This window comes from Chiloscyllium plagiosum, unplaced genomic scaffold (genome assembly GCF_037043375.1).
Source record: "Chiloscyllium plagiosum isolate Xiang-an unplaced genomic scaffold, Cpla_swu_hap1 HiC_scaffold_11, whole genome shotgun sequence".
Classification (NCBI taxonomy): domain Eukaryota; kingdom Metazoa; phylum Chordata; class Chondrichthyes; order Orectolobiformes; family Hemiscylliidae; genus Chiloscyllium; species Chiloscyllium plagiosum.
In genome coordinates, this window is record NW_028270149.1 from 75,901,444 (window position 1) to 75,920,708 (window position 19,265).

Genomic DNA, 19,265 nt, shown 5'->3' on the forward strand with positions numbered 1-19,265 from the left:
TTGAAAAAATCAGTCATTTTAAAGCAGCTTGTTATTACAAATGCAGACAATTGAAAAATAAAAGTGGAAATCTTTAAGTCAGTACTATATGTAACAGGTTGTAAAGGTTTAAGGTCAGTAAATAAGACTTTTCAAGAGAAAGCATCGATGTGGAGAATGAATATGGGAATGTGAAGCCGGGAGTAAATGGACAACTGACAGTTTAAACAAGATCCAGGTGTGGTGTTTCTATGATCAGATCAACTTAAGTGGCTCAAGTTAATTAAACTGCAGTTATCTCCATGCAATCGCAATGTCCTGGAGGAACATTATTAAAAGGAAAAAGCAAACTCAAGGAAAAAGTTGGAAGGCAAATTGTGCAATCTCCCTCTCTCTGTATCATTCAAATTCTCTAGTAAGTGGGAATGATTAAAGCTGAGAAGAAACATCCAAAATTTTCCCACCAGCTTCCTGTAATCTCATCGGGGTGAAAACCTTTGGGTCATGGAGATGTTTCAGTTTTATTCCTATTTGTTCTCCTACGTTTCCTTACAAGATTTCTGAACAAGACACAATTTTGGTTTCCGTGTACAATTATACTTGTCCTCTCTTGCACTCCTGTAATAAATCAATATAAAATGTTAACATTCCACTACTTTTTCCATCTTCATAAAATTGATTTTTTCTGTCTTTTTTGACATTATATTTGTGTCAAACCATCAGTCTTTTTTGTGGCTTAATTGTGAACGGATGCGTGTATATTCAGTCTTTTAAAGCAGGAGAATTTAAGTTGCACAGTAGTATATTCACAATAAATGAAGTTACTTTCTGTTCGTGGTAAAGGTTGGTTTGAATTGCTTTTGTCTTGAATAACATTCAGTTGGGTAATTTAGTTATGTTGGTGGTCTAACTGGGATATTGAACATTTTGTGATGACATTTATTACTGTAGGATGTGATTATTGATGTACTCTTCCCATGAAACTATGATACTCTGCGAAAGTGATTTTGTTTTGTCTTTTTAGGAAAATCATTTTTTCCTTCTACCAAAATTTTCCTTCAAAACGCTCACCTGTTTCACTGCCAGTTTACCCATTTACATCTCACACCTGTTTATTGGTCAGTTTAATTCATGGTTATTCGAAGTTCTTAATTAAGTTTGAAGCATTGGTTTTTCCCACTCAAGCCTCGTATTAAATAAAATTACCTCCATATTTCACACACCTCCTTATGTCAGAGTGTCTCTAATCAATGTTGCAGCTCAATGACCCTGATCCAGAATGAGTTGAGGCAGTGACATTTCTTTCAGATATGGCCAGCCTGAACAGTCTCACTGATCTCCATGGAAAGTGACTGTAGCAAGACACAGTCATTTGTTTGACCAACTGAAACTATGTCATGGAATTTATATTAAGTCAATAGTTCTCAATTTATATCCAATTCTTTCTGTCTATTTTAAGGTGTTGGAATCACCATGGTCCTTCTGGTTATAATTGCCAACATTTCCTACAGCTCCATCATTGGCTACAGTCTGTACTACCTGTTTGCTTCCTTCCAATCACCCCTGCCGTGGGCAGACTGCTTCAGTTGGTGGGGAGCAGATGAAACATGCAGCAGGACTCCCAAAGGTACAGTGTTCACTTCTATTGGGGAAAGTGTACACACCGACTGTTCATTGTTCATTCTGTCAGTCTGAGTGAGGGAGTGAGGTGGACAATAGTTTCAGTGACCATCCTCGTTGTGACTATACAGCAGAAAGACTTGGGTAGAAAGCAGCAGCAGGAATCATGGCACTGAGTCACTGCAATTACACATTCCTGATAGTGGGGAAATCATGCTTTGACTTCCAAAAAAGTATTGATTTCACTTAGTGACACAATGAGTGCTGCTTGATTTTATTGTACAGACTGACACTATGGGAGATCTATAAACATACAAAATAGAAGTAGAGATAGTTCATTGAGCCTCTTGAGACTCCTCCACCAATCAATGAAGTCATGACTGAACTATTGGTGTTTTGAATTCCACATTCCTACCTCGATTAATAATAACCCTCAATTCTCTTGCCAAACAATGGCTGAGCCTTCAGTGCCTTCTGAGGCCGAGTTCCAAACTTACACAACTATCTGAGAGAAAAGAATACTTGTCACCTCTGTCCCCAAAGGACAGCCTATAATTTTAAAGCAGTGTACTCTAATTTTGGACTGAACTGTCAGCAGAAACTGTCCTTTCTACATCCACCTTTTCAAGACCACTTAGGATCTTATATACTTCAAAAAGATGACCCCTCATTTTGCAGAACTCCAGTGCAATCATGCTCTGCATGTCCAATCCTTCCTTCTAAGACAATCTGTGCGTTCAGGTACCAGTCTAGTCAACTGAAGAAAATGTATATCCTTCTTTAAATAAGGAGGCAGATTCTGCGCACAGTACTCCCTTAGTAAAGTGACGCATAATATCCTTACATTTTGTTTAAATCCTTCCATCATTAAGGACAGCAACCCATTATATGTGTTGTACCTGCACATCAATCTTTTGTGACTCGTAAACCAGAACGCTTAAATTCCTTTGCACCTCAGAATTCTGCAATCATTTCTCCCAATTAAGTAATTCTCTGTTTTTATGTTCATCCTGCCAAAGTGATCAATCTTACAATTTCTCTTATTATGCTTCATTTGCCAGATTTTATCCACTCTCTCAAGTTGTCTCCATTGATCTACAACTTCCTTGTGTCTACTTCACAGTATACGTCCCCACCTATTTTGATGTCATCTACTCATTTAACTACCATGCCTTTTCTCCCATTATCTTAGTCATGGATGTAAGTTATAAAATGTTGAGGACCCAGCACAGAGTCCTCATCTCATCCTGCCAATCAGGCATACTCATTTGTTTTGCATAAACTCTGTTTGCTGTGAGACAGCTAATCTTCGATCCATGCTAGTGTGTTCAGCCCTATGTCATGAGATTTTATCTTTCATAATAACCTTTGATATGGCATTTTCTTTAATTCTTCCAAAAATCCAAATATATTACAGCAGCTCTGATGCAACTTTATTCACAGAGCATGTATTCACCTAATGAATTCCAATGAACGAGTTCAACATGATTTCTCTGATACAAACATGCTGCGTCTTCCCAATTACCTTGAGGTTTTCGAAATGTGCTACTATAATCTGTTTAATAATCAATTCGAACATCTTCCTCATGATAAGTTAACTGTAATTTCTCATTTTCTGTCTCCCTCCATTTTTGAGTAGATATATTTGCTACTTTCCAGTCCAATGGATTATTTGCTGAATTGTGCTGATTTTGGAAAAGTAACATCAACTCATTCTTTAGCTCATTGGCAAACTCTTTGAAGACCTTGGGAATGAAGTCCACCTGGAGCCAAACACTTGTCAGCCTACAACTCCATCGGTTTGTTTCTGATTACTTTCATTGTAATTTCACAAATCTCCCCTTTAATTTCAATGTCCTGGTCTAGACAGTCACTAGAATGCTCTTTTCACATTGCTTCCTGTGAAGGAAAAAGCAAAATGTTTGTTCATTTCGTTCACAATCTACTATGAGGTCCTCATTCTCACTCTCAAGAAGATCACCTTTCACTTTACCTTTTTAAATACCTGTACAAATATGTTGTCTGATTTTACATTCCTCACCTTCCAAATATTAATGTCCTCCTCCTGATTTACCTTTTGTTATAGTCTGAACATTATCTGAGCTACTACCATTTTCTTGCAGTTATTTTTTCTCTGAAATCTGATACTTAACAATAGATAATCCTCCCCCGTGATTTTTCTTTATTGTAGCAATATACTTAATCTGAGTATTCTGAAATAAACCCTTAAGTATCTGCCACTGTGTCTCTCTTAATCTATCCTTGAGCATAGCATACCAGTTCATTTCAGCTAGCTCAGCTTTAAGGCCCATCTTGTTGCCTTTATTATGGTTTAGTATGCTAATCTTAGACCTAATCTTCTTTCTTTCAAAGTTGATACAAATTTAAACAAATTATGGCTGTTGTTTCCTTTGGGTACCTTTACTTGCTGATCATTACTTAATTCTGCTACATTTCATTATACTAAGTCAAATATAATCTGCTCTCCAGTCTGTTCCAAAACGTGCTGCTCCAAGAAACTATCCCAAAATATTCTATGAATTCCCTATCAAGGCTATTATTGCCAATATGATTTTCTAATTTACACAAAATTGAAGGATCTATTTTCATGGGCTTGTGCAATGGGTGACGTCTAACATTATTTTACAAACCAAGCAATCTCCAATCTCATTGTATAAACTGTTCTGTGGATTATATCTTACCTTGTCATAAGGACTTGGGATGTGAGTGACGTTTGATATTGTTTTCGAGATTGAGACTGAGTATGTTGTCTTGTACACAACGCAAATGTGGGTGATACATGACCATTTGTAAGCTGGAAATATGGCTGGTGTCTGACCTTATTGGACAGACTGAGAATGCGGATGCCATCTGACTATAGATAGACTGGAAGTGTGGCTGGTGTCTAATCTCAATGTACAGATTAAGAATATGGGTGATATCTGATCTTATTATACAGACCAGAGCTATAGATGAGGCCTGACCTTGTTATGATGTCTCAGACTGTAGTTAAATCTGATATCGTGTGAAAGTTTGAAAATGTGGGTGACATTATTATAGACTGGGTTGTTGTGACAAGCTGGTGTTAATATAAATATTGTGTGTGTTCACGTTGTAAGTTTGCTCACTGAGCTGGCAGGTTTGTTGTCAGACATTTCGTCACCATACTAGGTAACATTATCAGTGAGAGTCTCCGGTGAAGCGCTGGTGTTCTGTCCCGCTTTCTATTTATGTGTCTTGGACTGTTACAGTGGGTGATATCATTTCCAATTCTTTTTCTCAGAGGTTGATAAATGGGGTCCAAATCGATGTGTTTATTAATGGAGTGCCTGGCATTCAAACTGGAACACCATCAATAAACACATCGAATTGGCCATTGCCTGTAGTGTTAGGTGAAGGGGTAAATGTAGGGGAATGGGTCTGGGTGGGTTGCGCTTCGGTGGGGCAGTGTGGACTTGTTGGGCCGAAGGGCCGGTTTCCACACTATAAGTAATCTAATTTAATCTAATGAGACAAAGTTTTTGTCATCATCAGATGTGGTGTAATGTATGATTTTACTTTCTCTTGCAGCATCATGGTAAGATAAAGCTATAGTAGGATCATCCTTATATAAAATTAATGTGTTCCTTCCTTCAGCTGATTCTGCAAATATTCTTTAGTTTTATTATAAGATGAAAAGTATTATAGCATAGAGTTGGAAGGTAATGGAGTCTTCTCTGACCAGTGGGAGGTGTTCAAGAGTTTGATGATGAGAATTTGTGGCATTTTGTTCCTGTTAGATTGACCGGTGAGGCTAGCAGGTTTAAGGAACTATGGATGAATAAAGATATTGAAGTTCTAGTCAAGAATAAAAGCGAATCTTACTTTAGATATAGACAACTAATCAATATAAGGAGTGTACGGGCTTTCTTAAGAGAGAAATCAGGAAGGCAAAGAGAGGATATGAGACAGCATTGGTAGAAAAGGTTAAGGATAATCCAAAGAGATTCGACAAATACATTGAGTAAGAGGGTAACCAGAGAGAAGGCAGGACCCCTTAAAGATCAAGGAGGTTGTCTTTGTCTTGAACCCCAGGAGATGGGAGAGATACTAAATGAATATTTCCTGTCAGTTTTTACTGTGGAGACAGAAATGGAGTCTAAAGAATGCAGAGAGATAAACTTTGATGTTTTTAAAAAAGTTCACATTACAGAAGAGGAAGTTTGGGAAGTCTTAGAGAATATAAAGGTGGATACACCTCTGGGATCTGATCAAATGCATCCCAGAAGGTTGGAAGAAGGGAGGAAATTATGAGACCCCTTACAGAAATATTTGCATCATCTATAACTGTGGGTGAGGTACCTGATGACAGGAGGGTGGCTAATGTTGCACATTTGTTGAAGAGAGGTTGTAAGGAGAAATCAGAGAACTGTAGACCTTTGAGTCTGACTTCCATTGCGGGTAAATTGTTGGAGGTGATTTATAAAAGATAGGATTTATGGACATTTAGAAAGGCAAAAATTGATTAGGGGTAGTCAGCATGGTTTTGTGTGAGGAAAACTGTGTCTCTCAAAACTTGATTGAGTTTTTTGAGAAAGTTACCAAAAAGGTCAATGATGGTCGAGCAGTAGACGTTGTTTATTTGGATTTTAGTAAAGCCTTTGACAAAGTTCCGCATGGAAGACTAATTAATAAAGTTAGGTCACATGGTATTCAGGGTGAGCTTGCCAATTGGATTCATAATTGTCTTAACGGCAGGAGACAGAGAATAATGGTGGAGGGTTGCTTTTCGGAATGGTGGCCTGTGACCAGCGGTGTTCAACAGGGATTGGTTCTGGGTCCTTTTTTGTTTGTCATTCATACAAATGATTTGGATGAGAATACAGAAGGCATGGTTAGTAAGTTTGCGATGACACCAGAATTGGTGGCATAGTAGACAGTGAAGAAGTTTCCTAAGATTACAAAAGGATCTCGTTCAAATGGGTCAATGGGCTGAAAAATGGCAGTTGGTGTTCAATCTGCATAAAAGTGAGGTATTGCATTTTGGTACAACAAACAAGGGTGGGGCTTATACAATTAATAAGAGGGTCTTGGATAGTGTTGTAGAACAGAGGGACCGAGGGGTTCAGGTACATGATTCTTTAAAGTATGTGTCACATATAGACAGGGTGGTTAAAAGCACATTTAGCGTGCTTGCCTTCAATGCTCAGTCCTTAGAGTATAGGAGTTGGGACGTTAGGTTGAGGTTATACTGGACATTGGTGAGGTCTCTTCTGGAGTACTATATCCAGTTCTGGTTGCCCATTAATAAGAAGGATATTATCAAGCTGGAGAGGGATCAGAAGAGATTTATCAGGATGTTGCTGGGTATGGAAGGTTTCAGTTATAAAGAAAGGCTGGGACTCTTTTCACTGGAGTGCAGGAGGTTGAGAGGTGATCTTTAGGGAGGTTTATAATATAATGAGAGGTACAGATAGAGTTGATGGTGGTTATCTTATACCCAAGATGGTGAATTTCAAGAATATGGGGCACATTTTTAAAAGAGAGTTTTAATAAAGACATGAGGCAAATTGTTTTACACAGAAGATGGTTTGCATGTGGAATGAACGTCCTGAGGAAGTGGTGATGCAGGTACAATTACAACATTTAAAAGATATTTGGATGGAGACATGAATAGGATAGGTTTGGAGCAGGCAGGTGTTTTGTTTGGGATTATGTTTGGTATAGCTTGGTTGGACTGCTGTTGGTTCCGTGCCGTATGACTCTATGTATCATGTCCTCGGGCAAAATACAGGCTAGGAATCCTTCTACTGACTGTCCCTTCACTTCCTGAACAAAGGCTATTTGCACATCATGACTCACGCAGTCATTTTAAATTCTAAATTATTCAATCTGCACCCCCCATCCCCCCAGGAATGTAAAGGTAATTGTGAGAAGCAATAAGCATTTTTATCTGATATAGGATCATGTGATATCAGGTATATTCAAAGGACTGAGCGTTGAAGGGAAGCAAGCCAAATGCCTTTTAACCATCCTGTCTATATGTGAAGCAAACTTTAAAGAATTATGTACCTGCACACCTTGGTCCATCTGATCTACAAACACTACCCATGGCCCTACCATTACTTATATAAGCCCTATCCATGTTTGTTGTTGTACCAAACTGCAATACCTTGCATTTATGCAGATTGAACTCCATCTGCCATTTTTCAGCCCTTTGAACCATTTGAACAAGATCCTTTTGTAATCTTAGAAATCCTTCTTCCCTGTCTACTATGCCACCAATTTTGGTGTCATCGCAAACTTACTAAGCATGCCTTCTGTATTCTCATCCAAATGATGTGAAAGGTGAAGTTCGTGATCTCCAATGAGATGATCAGTTGAGACATTGGTTACAATTTTATTTGAAGCAGATGAGAGATGAAAGTCCAAAGATGTGTGGGTTAGGTGGATTGGCCATTGGAAATGCAGGGTTACAGAGATAGGAAACAGGGGTGAATCTAATTGGGATGGTCTTCGGACAGTTGGTATGGACCTGTTGGGCTAAATGGCCTGCTTCCATATTGCAGGAGTTCTATGATTCTATCTTGATTAAAACTTGGAAAGCAATAATCTCTTATGTCTTCTTTCATTTCCTATGTATTTCTGCAAATATCATGATCGATATGTTCCTGTGACAGCGAAAAGCAAGGTTGACGGGAATAGGAAACCCTGCATAACAAGAGATATTGAGGCTTTAACCAGAAAAAAAGGAGGAGGTATGCCTCAGGTAGAGGCAGCTGGATCAAGGGAATCCCTGGAGGTGTCCAGGGGAACAGGAGTTTACTGAAAGAATGAAATCAGGACGCTGAAAAGGAGGCATAAGGTAGCCTTGGCTGAGAAAATTAGGGTGAATCCAAAGAGGTTCTTTAAGTATCTTAAAGGAAAAAGAATAACTACAGAGAGAATAGAACCCCTCAAGGACCAAAGTGGAAATGTATGTGTAGAACCGCAGGATATGAATAAGGTCCTCAATGAATATTTCTCTTCTGTGTTTACCGTGGAGAAAGATATGAAGACTTGGGGAGTCAGTGGTGATAACTTGGGGATAGTCCATACCACAGGAGAGGAGGGGTTGGATGTATTAGAATGTATGAAAGTGGATAAATCTCCTGGTCCTGACCAGATATATCCAAGAACACTGCAAGGGGCTGGAGAAGAAATTGCGGGAACCCTGGCTGATATTTTTGCATCATCGTTAACCATGGATGAGGTCCTGGAAGACTAGAGAGTAGCGAATGTTGTGCCCTTGTTCAAGAGGGGCTGCAAAGAAAAACCTGGGAACTATAGACCAGTCGGCCTAACATCTGTGGTAGGTAGGTTCCTTGAGAAGATTCTGAGGGATAAGATATACATGCATTTGGAAAGACAGGGTTTGTTTAGGAATAGCCAGCATGGCTTTGTGCATGGGAGATCATGCCTCACAAATTTATTGGAGTTCTTTGACGAATTGATAAGGAAGGTTGACGAGGGCAGGGCAGTAGATGTAGTTTGTTTGGATTTCAGCAGTACCTTTAATAAGATTCCACATGGTAGCTTGCTCTGGAAGGTTAGATTGCACGGAATCCGGGGCAGTTGGCAAATTTGATACCTAATTGGCTTGATGGTAGGATACAGAGGGTAATAGTGGAAGGATGCTTGTCGGACTGGAGGCCTGTGACTAATGGAGTGCCTCAGGGGTCAGCGCTGGGCCCATTGATGATTGTTATCTATATCAATGATTTGGATGAGAATGTACAAGGCATGATTAGTAAATTTGCAAATGACACTAAACTAGGCGGTATCGTGGACAGTGAGGGAGGTTATCAGAAATTGCGACTGGACCTTGATCAGCTGGGGAAATTGGCTGAGAAATGGCAAATGGAGTTTAATATAGATGAATCTTGCATTTTGGAAAATCAAATCAAGGTAGGAGTTTCATGGTGAATGGTCGGGCCTGAAGGAGTGTAGAGGAACAAAGGGAACTTGGAGTTCAGGTTCACAGTTCTCTGAAAGTGGAGTCACGGGTAGACAGGGCAGTGAAGAAGGCTTTTGGCACACTGGCCTTCATCAGTCAGGGCATTGAGTATAGAAGTTAGGAAGTTATGCTGCAGGTGTACAGGATGTTGGTGAGGCCGCACTTGGAGTATTATGTTCAGTTTTGGCCACCTTGCTATAGGAAGAATGTTATTAAACTGGAAAGAGTGCAGAAGAAATATTTATAGTTGTTGCCAGGACTCAATGATTTGAGTAATAGGGAGAGGTTGGACAAGCTCGGACATTTTTTCTTCAGAGCATAGGAGACTAAGGGGGGGATCCTATAGAGGTGTATAAGATCATGAGAGACATAGATAGGGTGAATGCACTCCGTCTCTTTCCCAGGGTTGGGGGAATCGCAGACTAGAGGCCAGCGGAAGTAGTTGAGGCTGGTACATTAACAACCTTTAAAAATCATTTGGACACATACATGGCTAGGATAGATTTAGAAGGATATGGACCAAGTGCAGGGAAATGGGGTTAGTGTTGATGGACGTTTTGGTCGGCATGGACCAGTTTGGGCCAAAGGGCCTGTCTCTGTCTGTAGGACTCTATGACTCTATGTTTCACTAAAGGAGCAATTTTTAATATCTTATTTTTGAAGTATTGTCACAGGCATTACAGATTCTGTCAAAAACATCTATTAGACAGGGTCAACCTCAAAGCTGGACTGTGCTGTGACTGGAATGTGCAGACTGAATCTCTGTTCTGACATATCTATATCTTCATCCTTGTAATAAAAAAAATTGGGTATCTTCAGCCAGAGTGTAACAGTGAAATAAAAACAAAAGGTGCTGGAGAAACTCAGTAGTCTGGCAGTGTTGTTGGAGAAAGAAACAGAGTTAACCTTTTGAATTGGACATGATTTTTCTAACTAACTCAGAATTTGAAACAATAACCCTTATTATACCATGAGAAATGACAGCATTGCTCCTGTCGAATCATAATTCTGCAACACGTTCCACATTTTCCAGATCCACTCTGCAATCTCACTCAGGTCGATGGATATTTTGAAATCGTTAATACAACATGGCTGCAGACAAACAATGAAACTTGTCCGAATGGATCAGAAATTTTCATGCCTCACCAGGGTCCGAGTGAGCAATACTGGGAGTAAGTACATTGCTGGAGAGAGCAGCACCTATAACCTGAACAGCTGGACCAGTAACCCTTTTTGGGAAGGTCATTGGTGAATGTCCTGATAATGACCGAGAAGCTGTTTCATTTTGTTAAGAAGTATTATGTATATCACATGCCTGTTACAGATTAACACCACATAGGCACCTCTTCATTAGGTAACAGTTCCCTGATTTCTAGCACATCAGATTCATTTTAATAATAATACTGCAGTAGATATTTATTGTGCTTTTTATTGTCTTGTTCTTCAGCAAAGAGACTCACCACTAGAATTCTTAACCATTAAAGAATATAAATTATCTGTGACTGATGTCTCCTTGGCTCTGTTTTTAATTGAATATATCATTATATTTAATACACAGACCTGGGAACTGAATTTGGTGAAACTGTCTGGAAGCAGATATCATGTCTGACAATATGAAGGAGTTGACATCACTGAGAGAAACAGTGACTAAACCAATGTAATGTAATACATTCAGTGAAATACTGGTGGGAACTCTCAAATGAAACCAGCTCTCCATGGAAACTCATCAGCATTCAGTATTTAAATAATGCATACATTTAATAGCTTTGAGAAATATCATGAATGATATCAAATATGAGTTCACTATTTGTTATTAATCATCTTTGAAAATTTAAAATTTAAGGTGGATCTTCAAATAATGTATTTTTGATTAAACATTTTGATGCATTATTTCTAATCTCAGATGTGTGTAATGAAATATTTCGTGCAAATTTGGTCTCCCTCCAAATGGAAGGATGTTGTGAAATTTGAAAGGGTTCAGAAAAAATTGTACAATAATTTTGCCAGGTTTAGAGGGTTTGAGCTATAGGAGAGAGGCTGAATAGGCTTTGGGGCAGGTTTTCCTGGAGTGTCAGAGGCTGATGGGTGATCTTATAGAGGTTTATAAAATCATGAGGGTAAATGGATAGGGTAAATAGACAAGGTCTTTTCCCTGGGGTGGGTAGAATCCAGAACTAGAGGGTGTAAGTTTGGGGTGAGGGAGAAAGATTTAAAAGGGACCTAAGGGGCAACTTTTTCATGCAGAAGGTAATGCGTGTATGGAATGAGCTGTCAGAGGAAGTGCTGGAGGCTGGTACAATTACAACATTTCAAAGGCATCTGGATGGGTATATGAATAGGAAAGGTTTCAAGGGATATAGGCTAACTGTTGACAAATGGGACTAGATTAATTTGGGATATCTGGTGGGCATGGACGAGTTGGACGTAAGGGCCTGTTTCCGTGCTGTACATCTCTATGAATATAAGTTTGTCCTTACATAACATATTGTTTTGTTGTCATTTCCTTCAGTAAAGTGGTTTTACGCCGTTCAAGTTCAATGGATGAGACTGGGGAGATAGTCTGGTATTTAGCCCTCTGTCTGCTTCTGACCTGGTTGATAACTGGAGCAGCGTTATCGAGAGGAATCAAATCTTCAGGAAAGGTAAGTGATTGGTGATGAATCAAATTAAAACAACTGACAAAGTACAGATTTCTGCAACAATAAAACTAGAGTTTATGAATCATTTGTGAAGTGTCTGATTTACTTTCCAGGTGACATTAACAGTGTCTCTTTGGGGAGTGGGAGATCCATAATTCATTAACACTTCAGGCCTGAGGGAGATCTGAAGATCTTTCTCCAGAGGGAAAGAACAGCAGCAATTCCCCCAAACCCCTGAAATGTGTCCTGCATTCTAAAGTTTTCAGTCACTCAGGGGGAGTTTCCAATTATTGCGGAAGGCTGGGCAGGACTGGGGGAAGGAATTGAATAGATTAAGGTCAGGGTTTTATTTGAGTGAAATGAGATTTGACTTTACAATGAGAAACTATGTCCTGTTCTTCTATTTAACTTGTTCTATTTCTGAATATCAGATGTAAAGTCAGGTGAAATAATAACTCATATTTAACTTCAGTTATACAATGCACCCAAGAATTAAATATTCCAGGACCATATTAAAATGCAAACCTTGTAAAGAGCTGAGGATAACCTGGGAGCACTGTAGAATCCAAACAAAATCAATGTAAATCGGTCATTCTTGAATGTGTATCTGTACTGCTTGAAAGCATAAATATGCCAAAAATTATTTAGAGCTGTCAATGTGATAACAGTCTCAAAAAACGGTGCTCGCTATTTTAGACATTATCGAACTTACACATCCATAAAAAAATCTGAATCATCAGAGACCGAGAATCTCACACCATCAGTAAAAAGTTGAAAACTCTTGCATCGATCAAAGATAGTGACTCACAGAGAACGGGCTTCACTGAAAGAGCACCTCCTGTTCTGTTATGTCTCATAGTCAGGATGTCAGCACAACTTTAAGAGATGTGCTCATGTTATTCCTGTATATAGTATGCCACCTGAGGGTGTAATGGCCTCATGCTCCTTAATAGCCTGGGATCTTTTGAAGTGTCACTCTGTAACGGAAGCAGGTTCATCTATTAACTTAATCTCATATTATGGGAGATGACATATGCGTTGTTACGTCTGGTAGAAAATTCTGCTGGAGGTAATACTCATGATCCCTCCACCCCTTCTCTATGGCTTAGAGATGAAGGAAAGTAGAGAAGGTGTTGGTGGAGATGGAAGAAATGACTGACGTGAAAAGAAAGGCTAAAATTCTGACTTCACACGTCTTGATGAGCTCGTATACATGGTCACCCAGCAGAGATCCAATGCCATTCCATATTCATACAATATTCTGTTATGCAAACTGAGGTTAAGACTATTTTCTAACAAATGAATGGAAATACTGGACATGCAGGAGATTTAGCAACCAGTCATAGATGATAATGGGATTCAAGAATCACATGGCATTAGTCACGTTACTGTGAAAGGAAAACAATCATTAGTTGGAAGGAAGCAAATAACATTCATGCCACAGAAATACCAGGCAATGATCATTTCCAACAAGAGAGACAAACCTTTAGTCCTCGACATTCAATGGCATTACCATCACTGAATCCCCCACTATCAACTTCCTTAGCGTTACCATTGACTAGAAGCTGAACAGGGCTAGACATATAAATACAGTGGCCACAAGATCAGGCCAGAGGTTAGTAATTTTACAGTGAGTAACTCATCTCCTGACTCTTTACAGCCAGTTCACCATCACCTTCTCAAGGGCAACTAAAGATGAAGTGTAAATGCTGGCCCAGCCAGTGATACCCATATCCCATAAATGAATATATGAAACAAAAACATCATAGTCTTACTGCTGAAGTGGACAAGCTCATATATTTCTGTTATACTCTACTTGTTGAAGTTTGGCCCATTCACTTGGCCAAATAAGCATCTTTCCAGACACTTTGTACTCTACTTTTTCCCACCTCTTTATATATTTATCTTTAAATTTGACTGTGATATAATCTATGGTCCCCTGTTTTCTGCCTCAGCCTTTTGTATTTTAAATAGTGCTGTCACATTTGCAATGTTCCAATTGAAATGTCACAATTGCAATGTTCCAATTGATTGGAACATTTCCAGAATCCAGGAAATTTTGAAAGATTACAACCAATGCATCCCATAGCTCTATATCCACTTCCTTTAAGATCCTATAGTGCAGCCCTTCAGGTCTAATATTTTTCTCTCGGAATTGTTTTCTCAGTCCCTTTTAGATTTTCATTTTTAAACATCATGTTCAAAACTGTCACTATTTCAGTATTTCACTTTATGAATTCCCTTGATTCAGTATCTAAGGGACCATTGTTTAATTCAGTTTAACTATTCATTTTTGAATAGACTTAGAAACTTTTACTCTCAATTTTATGTTCGTATTTAGCATTCTCACACTCGTCCTTATCCCGTGAATGAATTAAAAAAAGTCAGGCAGTATGAAGTTGGCATGAAGCTATCCATTTAAATAATCTTTGCATCCTACCGATGTTCTAATTTATCTGTCCCTTCTTTTTAATGTTTGCTCATTTCTAAAATCTGTACATTTTCCCTGGAGTGTCGGTGGCTGAGGAATGACCTTATAGAAGTTTATAAAATCATGAGGGGGCAAGGATTGGGTGAATAGTTAGGGTATTTTTCCCAGAGTAGGAAATCCAAAACTAGAGGGCATAGATTTAAGGCGAGAGGAGAAAGGTGCAAAAGGGGCTTATGGGGCAACTTTTTTCACACAGACGGTGATGCGTATATGGAATAAGCTGACAGAAGAAGTAGTGGAGGCTGGTATAATTACAGCATTTAGAAGGCATATAGATGGGTATATGAATAGGAACGGTTGAGAGGGATATGGACCTAATGCTGGCCAATGGGCCTAAAATAAATTAGAATATTATTTAATTGGCATGGAAGAGTTGGACCAAAGGATCTGTTTCTATGCTGTACATCTCTATGACTCCACTACACTACTTGACTTACCTACAAATCTATACAGCTGAAAATGTGTTGCTGAAAAAGCGCAGCAGGTCAGGCAGCAACCAAGGAGCAGGAGAATCGACGTTTCAGGCATGAGCCCTTCTTCAGGATTCCAGCAACTTTTCCAGCAACACATTTTCAGCTCTGATCTCCAGCATCTGCAGCCCTCACTTTCTCCTACAAATCTATACAGCATTGTATGATTTTTCTTTCAATTTGATACCATCCTTAAGCTCCTAAGTTAGTCATCTATAGAGCATCCTTCTCAGAGAGTCATTCATTTTCAATTGAATAGTTTTTTTGAAAGTTATGAAGTATCTCCTTAATTATTTGCCACTGTTCCTTTCCCTTTAACTTATTTTCTTAGCTTGCTTTAGCCAACTCTGTCTTCATATATATGTACACATACTTTTAAATTTAAAATACTAATCTTAGACTCACAGTTCCCACCCTCAAACTTAATGCAACATTCTGTCATATTATGATCCCTGATGCCCCTGAGATGGTCTTTGTCTGTGAGGTCATTAACTGATCCTGTTTTATTGCTCATTACGAAGCCTGAAGTAATCTGTTCCCTGAAGTAATCTGTCCCAGCATATGACTGTTTAACCGACCAGAAAACACATCAATGAACTCTCAGCCTCTCAGTGAAGCATCATTTTGAGCTTCAAAGCTGACTGCAGAATAGACTCCATCAAGATAATTGTGGACAGTATAGATGGTGTAACAACTTGTATAAAAGGATCTTAACGTGAAATTGGAAATCTTCATATGCAGCAAATCCTAGCATGAAGTGTGAATTATCTATACCCAATAGTCCTCTAGGCACACCTTAATTGATGCTTTTGAAAGTGATGACATGGATGATTTTAAAGTCTTCACTGAAAAAGAAATTTATGAAAGTGGAAGAGGGTTCTGACCTATAATGGATTCAGTGCCTATGAGCTGAGCAATGTCAAATCCATACTTAGAGACAAATTAGGTGCTGATGATATCATTGTATGGCTGAATATTGACACACCAGAGCTTACTAATAAGATAATGACAAATAATCAAGTATTGACCAGTGTAACAGGTCCAAACCTGAAAACAGGCAGCAAACTGAAGAAGATGAGAATAACATTAAATTAAGACTGAGTTATTACTGCCACCCAAAATAATTACATACGACTCAGAAAACTAGACGGCTGGCTTGCCATGCAGAGTGGGTCAAACATCATGGGGTCAATTCCAACACGAGCTGAGGTCACTATGAAGGTCACACCTTCTCAACTTCAGCCTGAGGCATGGTGACCCATAGGTTAAGCCATCACCAGCAAGATTCTTTAACGAGACAGCAGCCCCACTGTTCTTGGGGACTACAGAGACTTGGTCACGTCCCAAAAAGATCACTGACATGTTAGAAACCAATGAAAACCCAACTACAAGAGTGACTTAATTTTACAACATCCTTTATCAAGCAAAAACAGAGGCGAACAGGAAGTGAAAGCAATCAATAATGTTTATTTTCTTCAATATGGGTCTAGCCATTCAATAATGATTGATCATACATGTATATGCACATTTCTGTAATCAGAATATATACAATTTAATTGATTTTTTTGTTTTCATTTGTTGGTATAATTTTAAGGTTGTTTACCCTTTTGAAAGGATCTTTGTTCTGATGTCGTCACTATGAACCGTAGGAGACTCGTTATGCTAAGGATGTGATGTATATTGTCCATAAAACAACATAAAATGATAAGAATTAGGAGCAGGAGTAGGTTGTCTGGCCCTTCGAGCCAGCTCTACCTCTCAATAAGATCATGGCTGATCTTTTGGTGGCCTCAGCTCCACTTAGCTGTCCTCTCACTATATAACTCTTAATTCCTTTACTGTTCGAGAAGTTATCTGTCCTGGCTTTAAAAACATTTCTGAGGATGCCCCAAACACTTTGCTGTGCAGGGAATTCCATAGGTTCACAATCCTCTGGGTGAACAATATCCTTCTTAATTCAGTCCTAAATCTGCTTCCCCTAATTTTGAGGCAATGCACTCTTGTCCTAGTTTCACCCACCAGTGGAAACATTCTATCTACTTCTATCTTGTCTAATACCCTCATAATTTTATGTTTCTATAAGATGCCCCCATCATTCTTCTAAATTGCAATAAATATTATCCCAGTCTGCTCTGTCTTTCATAAGCCAACCCCTCAACTCCGGAACCAACCTAGTGTACCTCCTCTTCAGTGCCAGTACATCCTTTCTCTAGTAAGGAGACCAAAACTACACACATCTTCCAGGTGTGGCCTCACCAGCACAGCAACGTAATATTTCTGCTTTTAAACTCAATCCCTTTAGCAATGAAGGACAGAATTCTATTTTCCTTCTTAATTATCTGTTGCACCTGTAGATCAACCTTCTGTAATCCATGCACAAGGAAACCCAGGTCTCTCTGCACAGCAGTGTGCTGCAATTTCTTACCATTCAAGTAATAGTCCTTTTTACTGTTATTCCTACCTGAATGGATGACTTCACATTTAGTATCATTGTACTCCAGCTGCCAGACCGTTGCTCACTCACTTAAACTATCTATGTTCCTTTGCAAAGTTCCGCAGTCCTCAGCAAACATTGCTGTACAATTCACCTTAGTGCCATCTGCAAACCTTGACATACTACATGTGGTCCACAACACAAAATCATCCATGTAAATTGTGAATAATTGTGGTTCCAACACCTTCCCTGAGGCACATCACTAGTCACTGATTGCCAACCTGAATAGCACTCACTTATTCCTACCTTTGCTTCCTGTCAGAGAAAGTGAGGGCTGCAGATGCTGGAGATCAGAGCTGAAAATGTGTTGCTGGAAAAGCGCAGCAGGTCAGGCAGCATCCAAGGAACAGGAGAATCGACGTTTCGGGCATAAGCCCTTCTTCAGGAATGAGGAAAGTGTGTCCAGCAGGCTAAGATAAAAGGTAGGGAGGAGGGAATGGGGGAGGGGCTTTGGAAATGCGATAGGTGGAGGGAGGTCAAGGTGAGGGTGATAGGCCGGAGTGGGGTGGGGGCGGAGAGGTCAGGAAGATGATTGCAGGTTAGGAAGGTAGTGCTGAGTTCGAGGGATTTGGCTGAGACAAGGTAGGGGGAGGGGAAATGAGGAAACTGGAGACATCTGAGTTCATCCCTTGTGGTTGGAGGGTTCCCAGGCAGAAGATGAGGCGCTCTTCCTCCAACCGTCGTGTTGCCACGGTCTGGCGATGGAGGAGTCCAAGGACCTGCATGTCCTTGGTGGAGTGGGAGGGGGAGTTAAAGTGTTGGGCTACGGGGTGGTTGGGTTGGTTGGTGCGGGTGTCCCAGAGATGTTCTCAGAAACGTTCCGCAAGTAGGCGGCCTGTCTCCCCAATATAGAGGAGGCCACATCGGGTGCAGCGGATGAGTCTAGGTAGCTGTGGGAGTCGGTCGGTTTATAGTAGATGTCCGTGTCGATTCGGTCACCCATTTCTATCCCGGGTGACCGAATCGACACGGACATCTACTATAAACCAACCGACTCCCACAGCTACCTAGACTCATCCGCTGCACCCGATGTGGCCTCCTCTATATTGGGGAGACAGGCCGCCTACTTGCGGAACGTTTCTGAGAACATCTCTGGGACACCCGCACCAACCAACCCAACCACCCCGTAGCCCAACACTTTAACTCCCCCTCCCACTCCACCAAGGACATGCAGGTCCTTGGACTCCTCCATCGCCAGACCATGGCAACACGACAGTTGGAGGAAGAGCGCCTCATCTTCTGCCTGGGAACCCTCCAACCACAAGGGATAAACTCAGACTTCTCCAGTTTCCTCATTTCCCCTCCCCCCACCTTGTCTCAGTCAAATCCCTCGAACTCAGCACCGCCTTCCTAACCTGCAATCATCTTCCTGACCTCTCCGCCCCCACCCCACTCCGGCCTATCACCCTCACCTTAACCTCCCTCCACCTATTGCATTTCCAAAGACCTTCCCCCAGTCCCTCCTCCCTACTTTTTATCTTAGCCTGCTGGACACACTTTCCTCATTCCTGAAGAAGGGCTTATGCCCGAAAAGTCGATTCTCCTGTTCCTTGGATGTTGCCTGACCTGCTGCGCTTTTCCAGCAACACATTTTCAG

The 19,265-nt window shown here is 40.1% G+C and overlaps 1 protein-coding gene across 1 annotated transcript in view; it reads left to right on the forward strand.

The window, feature by feature from the left end:
- The window catches only part of LOC122557542 (sodium- and chloride-dependent neutral and basic amino acid transporter B(0+)-like), a 56,553-nt gene that overhangs the window by 9,988 nt on the left and 27,300 nt on the right, over positions 1 to 19,265 (forward strand). The window contains exons 4-6 of the mRNA XM_087991807.1: positions 1,439 to 1,606; positions 10,608 to 10,746; positions 12,084 to 12,216. Coding sequence (XP_087847933.1) covers positions 1,439 to 1,606; positions 10,608 to 10,746; positions 12,084 to 12,216 — 440 coding nt within the window. The remainder of the gene's footprint in view (positions 1 to 1,438; positions 1,607 to 10,607; positions 10,747 to 12,083; positions 12,217 to 19,265) is intronic.